Genomic DNA, 15,210 nt, shown 5'->3' on the forward strand with positions numbered 1-15,210 from the left:
AAATTTGGTAAACAAAAAAAATACATTTTTGAAAGCTAAGTAACTATTTTCGAAATAGGTTTATGAAACAAAAAGAGCTATGATTCGATCTCGTTTCTCTTAATTTCAAAAAAAATTAAGACAAAACTATGATGGAATCATTAGTAAATGATATATTCTAATATTTTATTTCATCAAGTGAATTTAGTTTAGTGAGATCGTTGACATTTAACTGCAAAAACAAGCAACACTAACATATATTAGATCCGTGGTTGATTTTTTTGCTTCTATTATACTAAAAACATTGACATGCAATCATTTCTTTGAAGTTAGATATTCGACTTTCGTATCCTTCAATAATTATTATACTAAAAAAAATCTAAAAAGAACTTATACTATCAACAAAAGTGTCATTAAATTAGTTAGTAATACTATAAAGAAAAAGAAAATAACTTTCAAAGTATAGTAATAAAACCCATCTTTACCAAACATTTGTTCGGGAAAATAGAATTATATTATGGGAAATTTTAGTAAATAAAAAAATCTTAAAAATATTTACGCTTTATAGCAAAAAGTTCCAAAAAAAACACTTTTAAAAATTTTTTGTCATATTTTTAAATATTTTTTATATTTAAAATGGTCCTTTAAATTTTGAAAAATAGGTTCTAAACGTAGCTAAACCCTAGTTTAATTTATTTAGAGTTCATCAAAAGTTCCAAGAATATTGATTATTTAACAATAAGACATAGAGGGAGAATTACTAAGCTTGATTTTTTAAAGATGGAAAACAGAAAGAATGAAAATAGTGGTCAAAATTTTAAAATATAAATATGTGTGTGAAATAATATGATTAAAAAATGTTTAATATGTCTCTCAACTTTTATATGTGTTTATTTATGGTCCCTAAACTTTAAAAAGTTGTCTAATATGTTTTAAACTTTCAATTTTGTGTCCAAATAGTCTTTTAATTATTTGATATTTCTTCAAATTCGCGAACCTACTAGATCTAAAAATTAAAATTTTAAAAGTCCTACTAAACATAAAATTCAATACATGTCTAACAGGTCAATTAATTTTTAAAATTTTGAACATATGTTAGAAACACAAAAAATTAAAAATCAAACTAACCTTTTAATTAAACCAAAAAAGAGTGTGAAAAATATTGAAGTCTATTTATTACAATAACATGCATTGGGCACCTCTTCTTTTCCCTTCTTTATGCATACAACTAGGAGAGAGATGAGCAAGAAAAATAAACCAATCTCATATCACTAATGGCAAATAAAAGAACAATAAGTAAAACTTATTTATAAATATGGCAAAATGTCACTAACAATCAATAATAGATTACGTTAGACATTTATCAATGTCAGTAATAAAAGTCTATCACGATCTATCCCTGATAGACAATGACATTTTGTTATACTTGAAAATATTTATCACAATCTCATATCACTTATTGTAAATGAAAGAAAAATGAGTAAACTATCTATCAATAATGATAGACTGCAATAGACATTTATCAATATCAGTAATAGAAGTTTATCACGGTCTATCACTGATAGACAATAACATTTTACTATATTTGAAAATATTTTCAATAATTTTACCATTATATGTATATATAAAAGGTCTCGAGAATATTATTATTATTAGTTATTAGGCATATAAAAATAAAAGGTAGAAAATGTCACGAAAATCTTGCAGAAGCAAAAAAGAAGAAAATGGGTTGCCCACAAATCCTTCTTGTTTTGGTAAATCTCTATGAGAAGAAAGAAAGAAAGAAAGAAACTTGTGATCTTTTTCTTCAACTTTCGGTGTCTCAATACTCAATCCATCTCTTCATATTTGCCTTTTAATTGCTTTTCCCTTTTACTTTTACTCTATATATTTATTTCCTTCCATTTAAATTCAATAATATTCTCTAAAACCAAACCAAACCACTTTCTACTTTATTTTATTTCATAAATATCTTTAACCTTTCGACTTTTTTTTAATATCTTTATAAACTTTTTAAAAAAAAGTTCACAAATATCTTTACGGTTAGTTTTCGTTTCAAGAATGTTTTTGAACTTTGAAAAGTGTCATTAATACCCCTAAATGGTAAACCAAAAAATTGAAAATTTTCTTTATCGTTAGTGTACAAATGAAACATATTGAGAAAATAGTGTAGAACTTTCAAATGTTGTATTAATATCCTTATAAACTTTTCTTAAAAAAATGGTTTAAGAAATTCCCTTTCGCTTGTATATGGACAAAACAGTTGATCTATATACTCCATCATTCCTTCCTTTCAGTTCTACAATACTCTATTAATCGTCTTTTTTTCGTACTCGTAATATATATTCTAATGTACATTTCCTTTATTTTTTTTTTTACAATAAATGATTTTAATGTAACTTTTGAAAGTTAAAAGTGGTATTTTTTTCAACTTCTTTCTAATTACTCAAAGGTATTTTTTTTAAAAAAATTATGTTTAAGGGTATTAGTGAAATTTTCAAAGTTCAAAGGTTTTTTTTTTTTAAAAAAAAAAGCATTTATGTTATAAATAAAAGGTAAAAATATTTTTTAACTTTTCTTTTTAAGTTTAAGGATATTACTTAAACTTTTGAGAATTTAGGATATTCTTGAATCAAAGTACAAGATACAAAGTTTAGGAATATTTTCTATAACACCATAAATACAACATATTGTTTTTTTCATAAAGTAATTGTCACTTAGGTTTTTTTTTTTTTTTTTTCTATATTATATTTGAATATAAATTGAATTTGTCAAATTTGATTGATCATACATGTTCGACTTAAAATATTGCAAACTTGACTAAAAGATTAGAAGTTTGATTCTACACTTTCATTGGTGAACTCAAAAATGAAAATATATATGTAATTTTTTTTTTTTTTTAATTTTTGTCCCTTCGCATGTATCCCTAATAGTAAATAAGTCTATAAATTCCTATTTGAATCTAGGCCTTATTTTTTCCCTTTTTGTATGGGGCAAAGAATGAATTAAGAGGCTATTTTTAATACTTTTTCTTAAGACCTAGAATAGATTTTTAAATGTTAAAAAAAAAGCGACAACAAATGTGGGAACGAAGATTTAAAAATTTCATCTCAGAGAAAGAAATAATATCTTAATCACTTAAATGTGCTAATGCTATGTTGACAATGTATTTTTTTAATCCAATAACTGGTTATATAGAAGAGATTGAAATCTTTAACCTCTTGGTCGGAGACATGTTTTAACCTATTTGAACCATGTATATTTTTTCTCGAATTCAATGATAGTTTGATAAGGATCAAACTATCAATCTTTTGGATGGTATAATTGATGCTATATCTACTGAATTATGCTTGGGATTGACGGATGTATTCATATTAACAAAAATAAAAACAGTTATACTACAAGAAAAGTAAGTTTCAATAATGCGTAAAAATGCGTAGTGAAAGTTAAAAGAAAAACGCCACTAAAAGTATTAGTAACACCTATACGCGAGTCACGATATATATGTCACAGTAGCCTCGTAATCGAAAATGTACAAATCTATAATTTTTCATACAAAGATAAGCCGAGAAAATATTTCACTCATAGAATACAAAAAGAAATAAGAAACTAATAAAATTGAGTATTCAGACATACTTTTACTGAATATATGTTTTACAAACTGAAATTATTTTCAAGAAATTAAGTTCTTTAAATAAGAGGAAATAATGCAATTTTATTCATCAAGTATCCATATGGTACACATCAATACATAAATTATGATAAATAATGTAAAATACATTTCGAAATAGATCGATGAACTTAAAAAACAATGAATAATGATAAATAAAAAAGAAAGCAAAGCCATATTTTCATTTAATACATTTAATAAGGAAATGCTAGACCTCAAAAAAAAAAAAAGAAAGAAAAGGGAAATGCTATAATTCAAAAGTAATTCAAAATAATAAAGTTAAAGTAGAACTCAAAATAATTAAGTTACTATTGAAAAGATGCCATTATTCATTTGGTCATTAAATTAAAATGCACAAGAAAAAGAGAGGCCACCAACTAGGTGCAAAATAAATGAAAACTTGAAAAGAAAGGAAGCATGATGTATGAGGATTTTTTAGATGAAAGTTCAAATTTTACATGTTTTGTTTCTTCCAAAAAATAATATATAAAATAAGGCCTCGATAGTACATGTCTTATATCACTTGAGTATGTGGCAACTAATGGTCCTTTCATCATATTTTGCCTAAGAAAATTCATAGGAAGAAACCAAAGACAGGATTGCTTCAAGCGAAACACGCTTAAATTTGAAGTTTTTATTATTGATTCACCGAAAAGTAAGTGTATATCATATTAGTATAGGTAGTAGCTATCAATTGTGAAAGTGGGTTTAGCTCAACGATAATTGACATAACCTTCCTCCACAGAGGTCGGAGGTTCGATCCTCATTTTGGTAATAATTGTACTAAAAAAAAGTAGTAGCTATCAATTCCTATAAAGACTTTCTTAACCATGTTTACATGTCCTCAAGATCATTCAGTACCCCATTCTAAACTGAATATTACAAATTCTTAATATTTTTAACATTATATACAAACACTCAATTATATTTTTTTTACTAAAAAAGAGTTAAGTTATATTTTATTAAAAAAAAAGTTTGAAATCGTATTGACTTATAAAATAATTTTTTTAGTACAATTAGTGGTAAGAAGGTTTCTAACTATAGACATTGTAGTTATTGTTTGGAACAAGTAATGGAGTTGTGAACTCATGGAATTATGAAGTCACGAAGTTGTGAATTCATGCGACTTATAGTATAAGAAGCTAATAAGATATAAAATTGATATTTTTTTTAGCAATGGAACCCACAAACTCGTTAAACAAGGAGTGGCCTTTACAACTCCTCCTCTCCTACACCATACTTCCCGACTTCTTAATCCAAACACCCCAATGTACTTATATGCCACTTAGACTGTGGCTCATCTTGGGGTCTTATAAAGTAATTTTATAAACATATTAAACGTCTTGTTTTACCATGATTTTTAATGCTAAAAAAATTATATTATATTAGATGTTATTTTTACGAGATTCGTGATTCGAATTTCCTGACTTCCAATTGTGCTAAAAAAAAAGTCTTATCCCTATCAACTTTATTTGACTAAACATTTTCTAGATTCTTAATTTCCATTTTATTGGGGAGTTCTCATTGCTTTGGGCCAAGGAAGCGAAGGAAATGAGTTCGATTACTTCTTCTCCACCTTTTTTTTTAATTCATATCCTTACCTGCGCTTTGCGTGCCATTGGCGCTTTATTCTCCTTTTATTCTTCAATGGACGATTAAGATGAACTTCACCGTACTTTCCCAATTCAAATTGAAAAGACTATCTCACATCGAGATGTCGATTCATTTTCCATCCCAAAAAGATGGGAAATTAGTAACCCCTATTCCATATGAATCAAGGTCTGGCTCGTGTCATTCCAACAACTGGCGAAGAGTAATATTGTTTAAAAATGCAATTAATAATTATTATTGATTATTGATTTTCTATGCTTCATTGAGTGTAATCTCAAATAATTTGTATTGCAAAAATTTCTCATTCTTTAACTAGTACTTGACTATTGAGGACGTGGATATACTTTAAGGGACTAATTTTATTTATTTATTTATTATTTAGCCATCAAAGGATTATTAATTTCAAAGTTTTGTACTGGATTCCGAGTTCATTGAATCGAAAACAAGACTAATGAGAAAAATCAATTGATATATTGAATCATACGAAAAGATAAATCAATTTACACCTTGAACTTTGAAAGTCGTATCAATTTAAACCTAGATTAATGAGTGTATCAATTTAATCTCTAAACTTTTGTAAGTGTATCAATTCAAATCTCATACTAATAATTGTATCAATTTAAATCCGAACTTTCATAAATGTATCAATTTAAACCTTAATTTTCACAAGTATATCAATTTAAACCTTCCATCATTTTTTATTTGGATACTTTAAGAAAACTTAAGATTTGAATTGATATACTTATAAAAATAGGTTTATATCGATACCATTATTAATTTGGGGTTTAAATTGATACTAATCTCAGGGTTTAAATTGATACAAAAGCTAAAAAAAAAAAAAAAAAAAAAATGAAAACACCTACATTCATGCTGAAAGGAACAATAACTTCAATCCAATTTTCTCAAACATAATTTATCCAATTTCCACATTAATAATCGGAAGACGGTTGAGTATGAAAAATGTAAAAAATTAGAATAACCAATGTGAACATTAATACTAATATAAAAATCAGAATAATACAAGAAACAAGATACATTACCCTCTCTGTTAAAAGTTTGATCTTTTGCCCTACCTTTGGTTGAATTTAAAAACAATAAACCAATGACAAACAAATTACAACTTAAAAGTATAAATATTCATGCTTAAAAATGTTTATTTGATTCATAAACTTTAAAAGGTGTTTAATAAGGTCACTGAACTTTCAGATTTTGTATCTATTTGATTTTAAGACCATAAAAAGTATCACAAAAATGTCTTCAAACAAAGGATGACCTCTAAATTTTTAATAGACGAACAAGACACAAAGTTGCAAGTTTAAGAACCTATTAAACATAAAATTTAATTTTAGACCATCAGCTAATGTTAAAAATTCTAAACATAATTGAAAGTTTAAAGACCTACTCAACATGAAGTTGAAAGCTTAGAGACTTATTAGTCTAATAATCATTTGTCAATCTAAACAATTTTCCAAAATATATGTCAACATCAACATCCCATCTATATTTTTATCCACATCCCTAAAAAAAAAAAAAAAGATATCAATATCTTTGTCCACATCAAGATCTAAATTCTAGCAGGGCATTAACAAGTTTGAATAATGATCTAATTGCTGCTTCTAGTGCAGCTCCTCTGAGTACCATTATGGCACACTACAATATCATCTGCCTATTTCATTGACAGGGAAAAAAGAACTAAAGACATACACCCTTTCTGTAAAGACTAAAGAAACTTACTTTGTCCTCTGTCATAGCAGAGTATTTTTCTAGTTATATCCAACACAACCCTCCATTTCTCTCTCTGTCTCTATCTTATTTTAGTTAACTATTGTAGAGAGAGATAGAGAGAAAGAGAGAGCCATCACATCAGTTCTTGGACAAATTACTTTGAAACCCCACCTATCAAAAATAGCAATGCATGATGAGAGTGAAATAAGAGCCACCTCCTATGGCTATTGATCCTAACACAGCATTAAACAGCCAGCCTTTTTCTTCTTCATTTCATTACAAATAGTGTTTGTATGGGAAGGGACCACAGCTAGCATTGATTCTAAAATCTATTCTCACTATATACACTAATTTAACTTCCACTTAGGATTAGCTGGTACTATGTGACTGGTCTGTGTGTGAAGATCATGCTGTCAAATGTCACCCTAACTTTATGATTTTCTAGGTCCTCATCCAAGAGTGATTCTATAATTTAGGTGAATTATGTGTTTACATCTACACAATTTTTTTTTTGTTTGCATATATATTTAACTTAGCAGTTTTAATTTCGTAAATTTTTAGTTATAGCATTTCTATGATTATTAACAATTGAAAGGCTTTCTATGATTATTAACGATTGGAAGGTTTTCCTTATAGACTTGTTTCGGGAGGGGAAGGATTCTCTCTGCCCCTTGCACGTAGGTTGGTCTTTTGTCTTTGGGTGGATATATGATTTCTTAGTTTCCCATTTAAAAAATAAATAAATAAAAATAAATAAAAATAAAAATCTAATGATTTAAAGAGTAGTAACTACAAAACTAATACTTTTGGTTAATCACGTAGATTGCCTTTGGTAATTATATGGTTCTTAATTTTTTAATTTTTGAAAATTAAGTCTATAAACACCCCTTCCACTTCTAAATTGTATTATTTACTTTTTACCCATGTTTTCAAAAACCAAACTGAATTTTGAAAATTTGAAAAAAAGATAAAACTTGTTTTTGTTTTTAGAATTTGAATAAGAATTCAACCAACTCTTCCGAAGAAATATGCAAATCATTGTAAGAAATTAAAAGGAAATAAACTTAATTTCAAAAACTAAAAACCAAATGGTTATCAAACAAGACCGAGTTATTAAAGATTTATGTCCAAGTGCAATTGTCCTTTGAGTTTGAATTATACTTATTTGTTAGGCATTTGTCTTGATTGGGTATAGATAATTTTTTCATAGTTTAATCTTATGACTAGATTTTGATATTTTTTTACAATTGGATTTAAGAGTTTTTTGGATCCTAAGTATATCTGGCTAGATTGACTTTGAGGTAATTTATTGGTTTGATTTTCAGCCATTCAACTTGGTTTTGAGAATAGTATTAATTCCATATTCGAAATGAAAAAGAATCAAAACTTTAAGAATAAATTTGTATAACCCAATTGCAATTAAATTTCCTTGTAAAAATTTTTTATTTAAAAAAAAAAATCCTCTCTTAATTATTGTTAAATTTCTTTTAGGATGTTGCCATTATATTCAATATTTTTTATACTAAAATAAGAAGAGTTTGATTAAAATCCCTAAACTTTAGACAAACTACATTGCATTTTAATCTTATAAGGACCAATACTAAAATAGAATAAGACAAAGTATAAAACCAAAGTAATACTCTAACCATTTTTAATAATTGTCATAATAATCATTATTTGTGAACCAAATAACACGTAAGTTCAGACAAATAAAGCCTCATCACATGACTGGATCTCCAAGAAATTATTCCCCTACTAAAACTTCAGCAATTATCATTTAATATTAAAGGGAGAGAAGAAAAAAAAACTTACATGATTCCATAAATGATCCACTTATTGTCCACGGATGAGCTGATCCCACAGCCTTGAATGCAATTGAATCCTGTCCAATTCATAAAACAGCTTTTAAAACCCCCTGTTTATCTCCCTCTCTCTCTCTCTCTCTCTCTAAAACAATATCTATGTACAATGGCAATTAAAAGAAAGGTAATTGCTTACCGCAAGTCTACAGCATTTATGTAACCTTATTTATAGCCATCAAATTAGGACAATTATCTGGACCCAGTTACAGAAGAGAAAAAGCAACCCATCTTGCTCAAAGGCCTGAAAGGTCATCAGAGTCAATAAAATCTTGATTTTGTTTACCAAGTATCAATTTTAATAATAATGAACCTTCCAGAATAGCGTCATATCGCCTTTGATAAATACATAATGCAGGTAATAGAAGAAACTCATTTCAACTACAAACGAGAATAATAAGACTAAAAGGATCCTCTAATAATCTATTTCATTTTCAACAAACAAATGATTCCTTGGGGTCCTAGGGTTGGTCACTTTTCTTGGTTGGGATGAAAACAGTGGATTCTGATCATTCTTTTGTCTTATAAATTTGAAGTGAACAATGTATTAATTTTTTTTATATATAAACATCTGCTTTCATTGAGAAAAAAATAATAATAAAAGAATACCTTATACACAAAAAGAACAAGCCCAAGGGCAATAAAAAACTCCACTAGAGAAAGGGAGTCCAACACTAAGAACAATGTTGCCTAGAAAGTAATTACAAAAAATCTTTGAAATTGGAGTCCAAAGAGAAATGTGAAATCTCACCTGGGACCAAATCTCACTAAGGTCCCACTCAATAGCTCTAAACACTTTGTTGTTCCTTCCCCCAAAGATTAAGTTTTAATTTTGTTTTTATCATCTCGGATAGAATTTGTTCTTATCAAAAGGGTTCTTTATCCACCAGCATCTTTTATTTCTTTTGGTTTGGACTCGACTAACCCGAGGCCTCTTCTCTTTTCAGCATAAGGTTGTCCCTCGGTGATTCTTCTCTAGGCCCCAAACCCTTTCGATCTTGGAAAATCCTGAAGTTAAGGATTATATGAGTTCTTGTGATTTTCGTGAATTTTATTTTATAAAGAATTCATTGATATAAATATTAATTGATATTTTCATACATTTAAGAGTTTACCATTTTCAAACTTGTTTTACTATGGTGGAGAAAAACACGCCTAGCCTGTATAACTACAGGGTCCTGAGGAAAATATTGGACCCAGAAAGATCAACTTAAAATAATGCTCATGGCTAGAAATAATTAATGCTCAATCCGTCGGGATACTGATTGCATTAAAAGACTTGCTCTATTTGTTTAAGCAAATCCAATATACCGTAACAACTAATTCAATGGAAAATTTTCCTTTCCCTAACCAAAATGAAGTACAAAAATCTGAGAGAGTATAAGCTACTGACCCGGGTTTTCGGAGTAGGTCTTTCTTCTCCTGGTTGAGCCTCCTCGATCATAATAGTCACTTGAACAATTGACTGGGTTTAATTGTTCACACCATATTCCAAGCAAGCCTCGTTATTCAACAGCCAAAGAAAAGCTTTATGATAATTATTAGTCAGATAACACAAAATATATTCAATAATAAAATCACTGATCTTTGTGCATTTTCGGGAGTGGAAAATATAATCTGAGCACCAATGGAGACATAAATAAAGAAGGAACCAAAAATTTTGAATACTGTGAAATTCTTAATAGAATATGTTACAGTAGCTCGAGCAAAACTCATGACAATTCTCTCTCTAATTGTACATACCCGAATTATAAGTAATTCACGCACGAAGGATATTACAGAATTAGGACACATTGACCTGAATACTTAAAATGTAAAGTAAACATCAGAAACCAAAAAGGATAAAGTAGAATGTGCTACTCGAAAATCCGACGTCTTTCTCAAGATAACTTATCTAATCATCAACCTCAGCTTTGATCTCCTTTTGCAATTGTTCCTTGTATTCCTCAAAAGTTCCAGGGAAAAACTCCACAGTGCCATTTTCAACAACCCAAATTTCACTTTTTTCTTCATCCTCGCAGACACGTGATATGAGTCGGGAATCATGACTAACGAGAACAACTCCACCAGTGAACTCATCCAAGGCATCAGCAAGTGCATCAATACTCTGCATGTCCAAGTGATTTGTTGGTTCATCAAGCAGTAATATGTGTGGCTTTGACATGGAAATTGAGGTAAAAACAACCCTGGCTTTTTGGCCCCCAGACAATTTAGCAATCGGCGTGAGGTGATTGTGGCTAGGAAGTCCGAACTTCCCCAACTTAGCACGAACAGCCTCCTGCTTACTTAGACCTTCTTGATCAGGATGAAGACGAAGAAGATATTGAACTGGTGTTTCCTCCATTGTCAGAAGGTCTACAAAATGTTGCGAGTACCTCCCAATCCTCAACTTCTGGCTCCTACGAACTTCACCTTCTGTTGGTACCAAATCACCTGCGAGCAGGTTCAGAAGAGTAGATTTCCCCGCTCCATTGGGCCCAACAATAGCAACCCGAGTTCCCATATCAATTCCCACATCAACATCAGAAAGTCGAAAATCTTCCCTATTTGGATAGCTGAAGCTTACTTCAATCAACTGCAATAATGGTGGGGTGAGCTCGGTGGGTTCAGGGAAGTGGAATTCTACACTGTAATCTCTCCACTTTCTGGGAGCTTCTGGCAGGGGCTCATCTTCATCAACCTTTCCCTTGGACTTGTTCTTTGAGGCTTCCTTAGCAGCAGCAAATTTTGCTCGGTCTTTCACCTTCTCTTGCTGAGCCCTGCTTCCAGACCTCTTAGCTGCTTTCACCTGCTTATCATATATCTCAAACTTCTTGTTCATTTCTTTCCGTCGCTGCTCATACCCACTTTCAAAATCATCAAAATTTCCACGATAAAAATGAAGCCTAAAGTCATGAAGATGAATAATTTCATTGCAAACACTGTTGAGGAAATCTCGATCATGTGACACAACAACAAGTGTTTTCTTCCACCGACAGAGGTACTCCTCCAACCAGAGAACGGCCCTAAGGTCTAGATGATTTGTGGGTTCATCTAGTAATAGAAGTGTTGGCTGAACAAAAAGAGCCCGAGCCAATGAAATTCTCATCCTCCATCCACCACTAAATGAACGGGTGGGACGTGCTTGCATATCCTTGCTAAAACCCAGTCCAGCAAGAATTTTGGAAGCTTGAGCCTCAGCTGCATCTGATCCCAAGAGCTGCAACTTTTCATATAACTCAGCAAGCCTCTCTCCCGCATCATCATCATCATTGTCATCTTGACCACCATCAAAATTCTGCAAATCAGCAACTTCTTGCCGAAGCTTGACCAGCTCCTCATTAGCAGAAACAACTGCTTGGAGTGCAGTTCTATCATCACCAACCACCTCTTGTTCAACCAACAGGACATCAATATTTTTAGGAACTGGTATCTTCCTCCAAGCGAGGAGCTTTAATAATGTGGACTTTCCCATACCATTAGGCCCAACTAAACCATACCTCTTCCCGTGAGATATCTTCACTGATGCATTTTTTAAAAGCTCTTTCCCTCTAGCTGAAACAGAGAAATTATCGATTGTAATGTCTTTGACATTTGCATCAGCTTCATCATTACCATCAAGAACCGAAGCTCGGCTACCAATTACAACAGTGAAAGCATCATGGTCATCTTTTAGAGCTTCTTGTCTGGCCTGTTCTGCAGCATGGGCTGCAAACATATCTTTCCTCTCTCGTTTTTTCAACTCTTTGTCACTTACAGCCACCTCCAGAGGCTTAACCTCGGCCCGGTCCTGCCAGGGTAGCCGTTTCTGGGAACTGGTACTCTGTTGCTCCCCATCAGACACAATTTCTTCTTCCTCATCATCTGAGGGAGGGAGATCAATGCCATCAGTGTAGGCTGCAACCTTTTTTGGAGCCTTTGCTTGAGGTTTAGCACCACCACCCAAAGATGAAGATCCCTTTTTTGGTTTATCTGATTTCTGATCCATACTGGCAAGCATTTCTGACACTGAAAGCTTCTCTCTCTTCCCAGGAACATCTTTACCAGGCTTGACTTTGGAACCACCGCCTTCTTCTGTTTTCTTCCTTCCCATTGCACCAATCAACCTGATAATGGGGAAAAAATTATCTGGCATAGATTCAATAACCATCAAACATGAGTTGTTCACATCTGTCATCTAGTCTAGTAAATAAGTAATAACATTGACCATCTATTTTCTGCAACGCAAGGATCACATAAAAAGTGAAATCATCTTAAAATTTAAAAACACAGATGTGCTACACACATACTAACAAGACATGTTCCCCGAAAAATTAAGTCATAATGGCAAGCACACGAAGGGCATGATAATTCAGAGCATCAAAGGAAATTTATATATATTGAATAATAAAACGATCAGTATATACTCTCAGAAACTATAACAGACCTTTGATACCTTATGAAGCTAGAAGAGATCATTCACCACAATATAATATGCCTTATTTATTTATGCCAAACCAAAGTTCTTATTTTCTAAACATAACTTGAACACATCATTTACACCCAATTTTCTGTGCAAGCAAAATGGAACCTAAAAGTTCATTTCAAATTCATGTTTAAACAACAAAAATATTAAGAAAAAAGGCTATATAAAGTAACTATTCAAACGAAATAAATTAACTGTTCATATGAAAACCCAAAAGCATAATAAACCAGACAAGGCAAATTGCAGATTTAACATCAAAGTAATGAATTTAGAAACACAAACACACAGTCGAAAAAGCAAAGAAATAATGAATTATCCGAATTAAATAGTACCAAAACGAACAGTTGTATGGGTTAATTTTCTCAAGGAAATAAGCCACAAACTAAAATGACCTTGGAACAGTCACGAGTTCACTCCCCGACAGCCAGTAGCCACCAAACTAATACTTAGGGTTAGATCAGAAGAGTAAACACAACAAAAATAAAGCGGTTCCGATGAGGCAGAATAGAAAACAACGGACATCACCACAGGAAAAGCAATCGAAAAAGATGCAGCATAAGGAAGGATAGAAATCGAAATCCAGTATGATTTGAAATCTTGTTTAAACTTTTAATTAATCCAATCGAAAGTTGACCTAACTCCAAATTTAACCTATCTAGAAGTTGATTGAATAAGAAAAAAACATATGATCTGAACAGACCTCGACGATGAGCGACGGAGAGACGGAGAGGCTGCGACGGCAGCTGTGAGGTTGCGGCAAAGAGAGAAACTGAAAGAGAGGAAAGAAATCAGAGCGGCTGCCGGTGGGAAAAAGGAGAAATAAAAGAGATAAAATGGGAGGAGGAAAGAAGGACGATCGAGTGGGGGTTTAACGTTTTTCGTTTTTCCTTTTTTTTTTATATAATTAAAATAAAATATGAGAATTAGGGTTTTCTTTAATTATAAAATAGTAATTTTCTTTAGGCTAAATATATATTTTGAAACCTAATGTCCATGCGTCTTTCAATTTTGGCATTAAGGCTCATAAAGAAAGGGAAAAAAAACTTGCAATTTAGTCCTTTATATTTTAAGGTTAATTATAACTACAGATCAAAATGATCATATTAAATTAAAATTTTCGATCAATACAAAAATTTTCGTGCTGTTGATTTTAATTAATAATAAAAATAATCGATGAATTTGGAATCAATTACAAATATTTATGTATTAAAATTAATATATGTTGATGTCAAGATTTGGATAAAAAATACATTTGAACTTATAAAACAAAGAAAAAAAGCTTCAATACCAAAGTCGGAATGAGAATGTATAATGAAAAAGAAGTCAAAAAATTAAATTCCCTTTTATGAAACTATAGTGATGTATTTATAAGGAAAATAATTTATCTTAATCCTACTAAGATTAGGATATTAGTTTTTTCCTAATCTCAAATAAGTTAGGATTAAATCTTATTTTATCTTTTTCTAATTTATTTATTTATTTTATCAGGGTCTAAATTCACACACAACAACGTAAATGACATGAAAAATAGGCAAATTAGCATCAAATCAAAAATTGTAGAGTAGGGAAATTTTCAATTCCATTTTTTGTGATCAGCTAGCCATCATTTTCATCTAAACGTTATTTTTTCTAAAGATCATCGATTTTATTTTTGGTTAGTTTTCAATTTTGGCATCGATTTTTTGTTGTACACTCCATTTTTTTCTAAATAAAATTTCATGACCATTGAAAAAAAGATTGAGTTAAGCCTATGCCAAAAGTTGGACCTAAAATCAACTAAGTCTAGACTATGCAAGGCCCACAAAAAATCTAGAACTGACAAGTCGGAGCGGCTCAAGATCATATGAGATCTTAGACAAAACTTTGATAGATAGGTCTTTATATAGAAAATATTATCTAAAGTTTATTTTTTTTACTTTTTG

The 15,210-nt window shown here is 30.7% G+C and overlaps 1 protein-coding gene across 2 annotated transcripts; it reads right to left on the bottom strand.

The window, feature by feature from the left end:
* Nucleotides 1-10,484: 10,484 nt before the first annotated feature.
* LOC120073200 (ABC transporter F family member 4) lies at nt 10,485-14,168 on the bottom strand. 2 transcript variants are annotated; one of them, XM_039025883.1, is made up of 2 exons: nt 13,989-14,168; nt 10,485-12,929 (listed from the first exon to the last, which is right to left on the bottom strand). In XM_039025883.1, the coding sequence occupies exon 2, from the start codon at nt 12,914-12,916 to the stop codon at nt 10,739-10,741; it is 2,178 nt and encodes a 725-aa protein (XP_038881811.1). In that variant the 5' UTR covers nt 12,917-12,929; nt 13,989-14,168; the 3' UTR covers nt 10,485-10,738. The 2 variants fall into 2 exon arrangements, with proteins under 2 accessions (XP_038881811.1, XP_038881812.1); XM_039025884.1 differs by having other exon boundaries at nt 10,485-12,951.
* Nucleotides 14,169-15,210: the final 1,042 nt, after the last annotated feature.

This window comes from Benincasa hispida, chromosome 3 (genome assembly GCF_009727055.1).
Source record: "Benincasa hispida cultivar B227 chromosome 3, ASM972705v1, whole genome shotgun sequence".
Taxonomy (NCBI): Eukaryota; Viridiplantae; Streptophyta; class Magnoliopsida; order Cucurbitales; family Cucurbitaceae; genus Benincasa; species Benincasa hispida.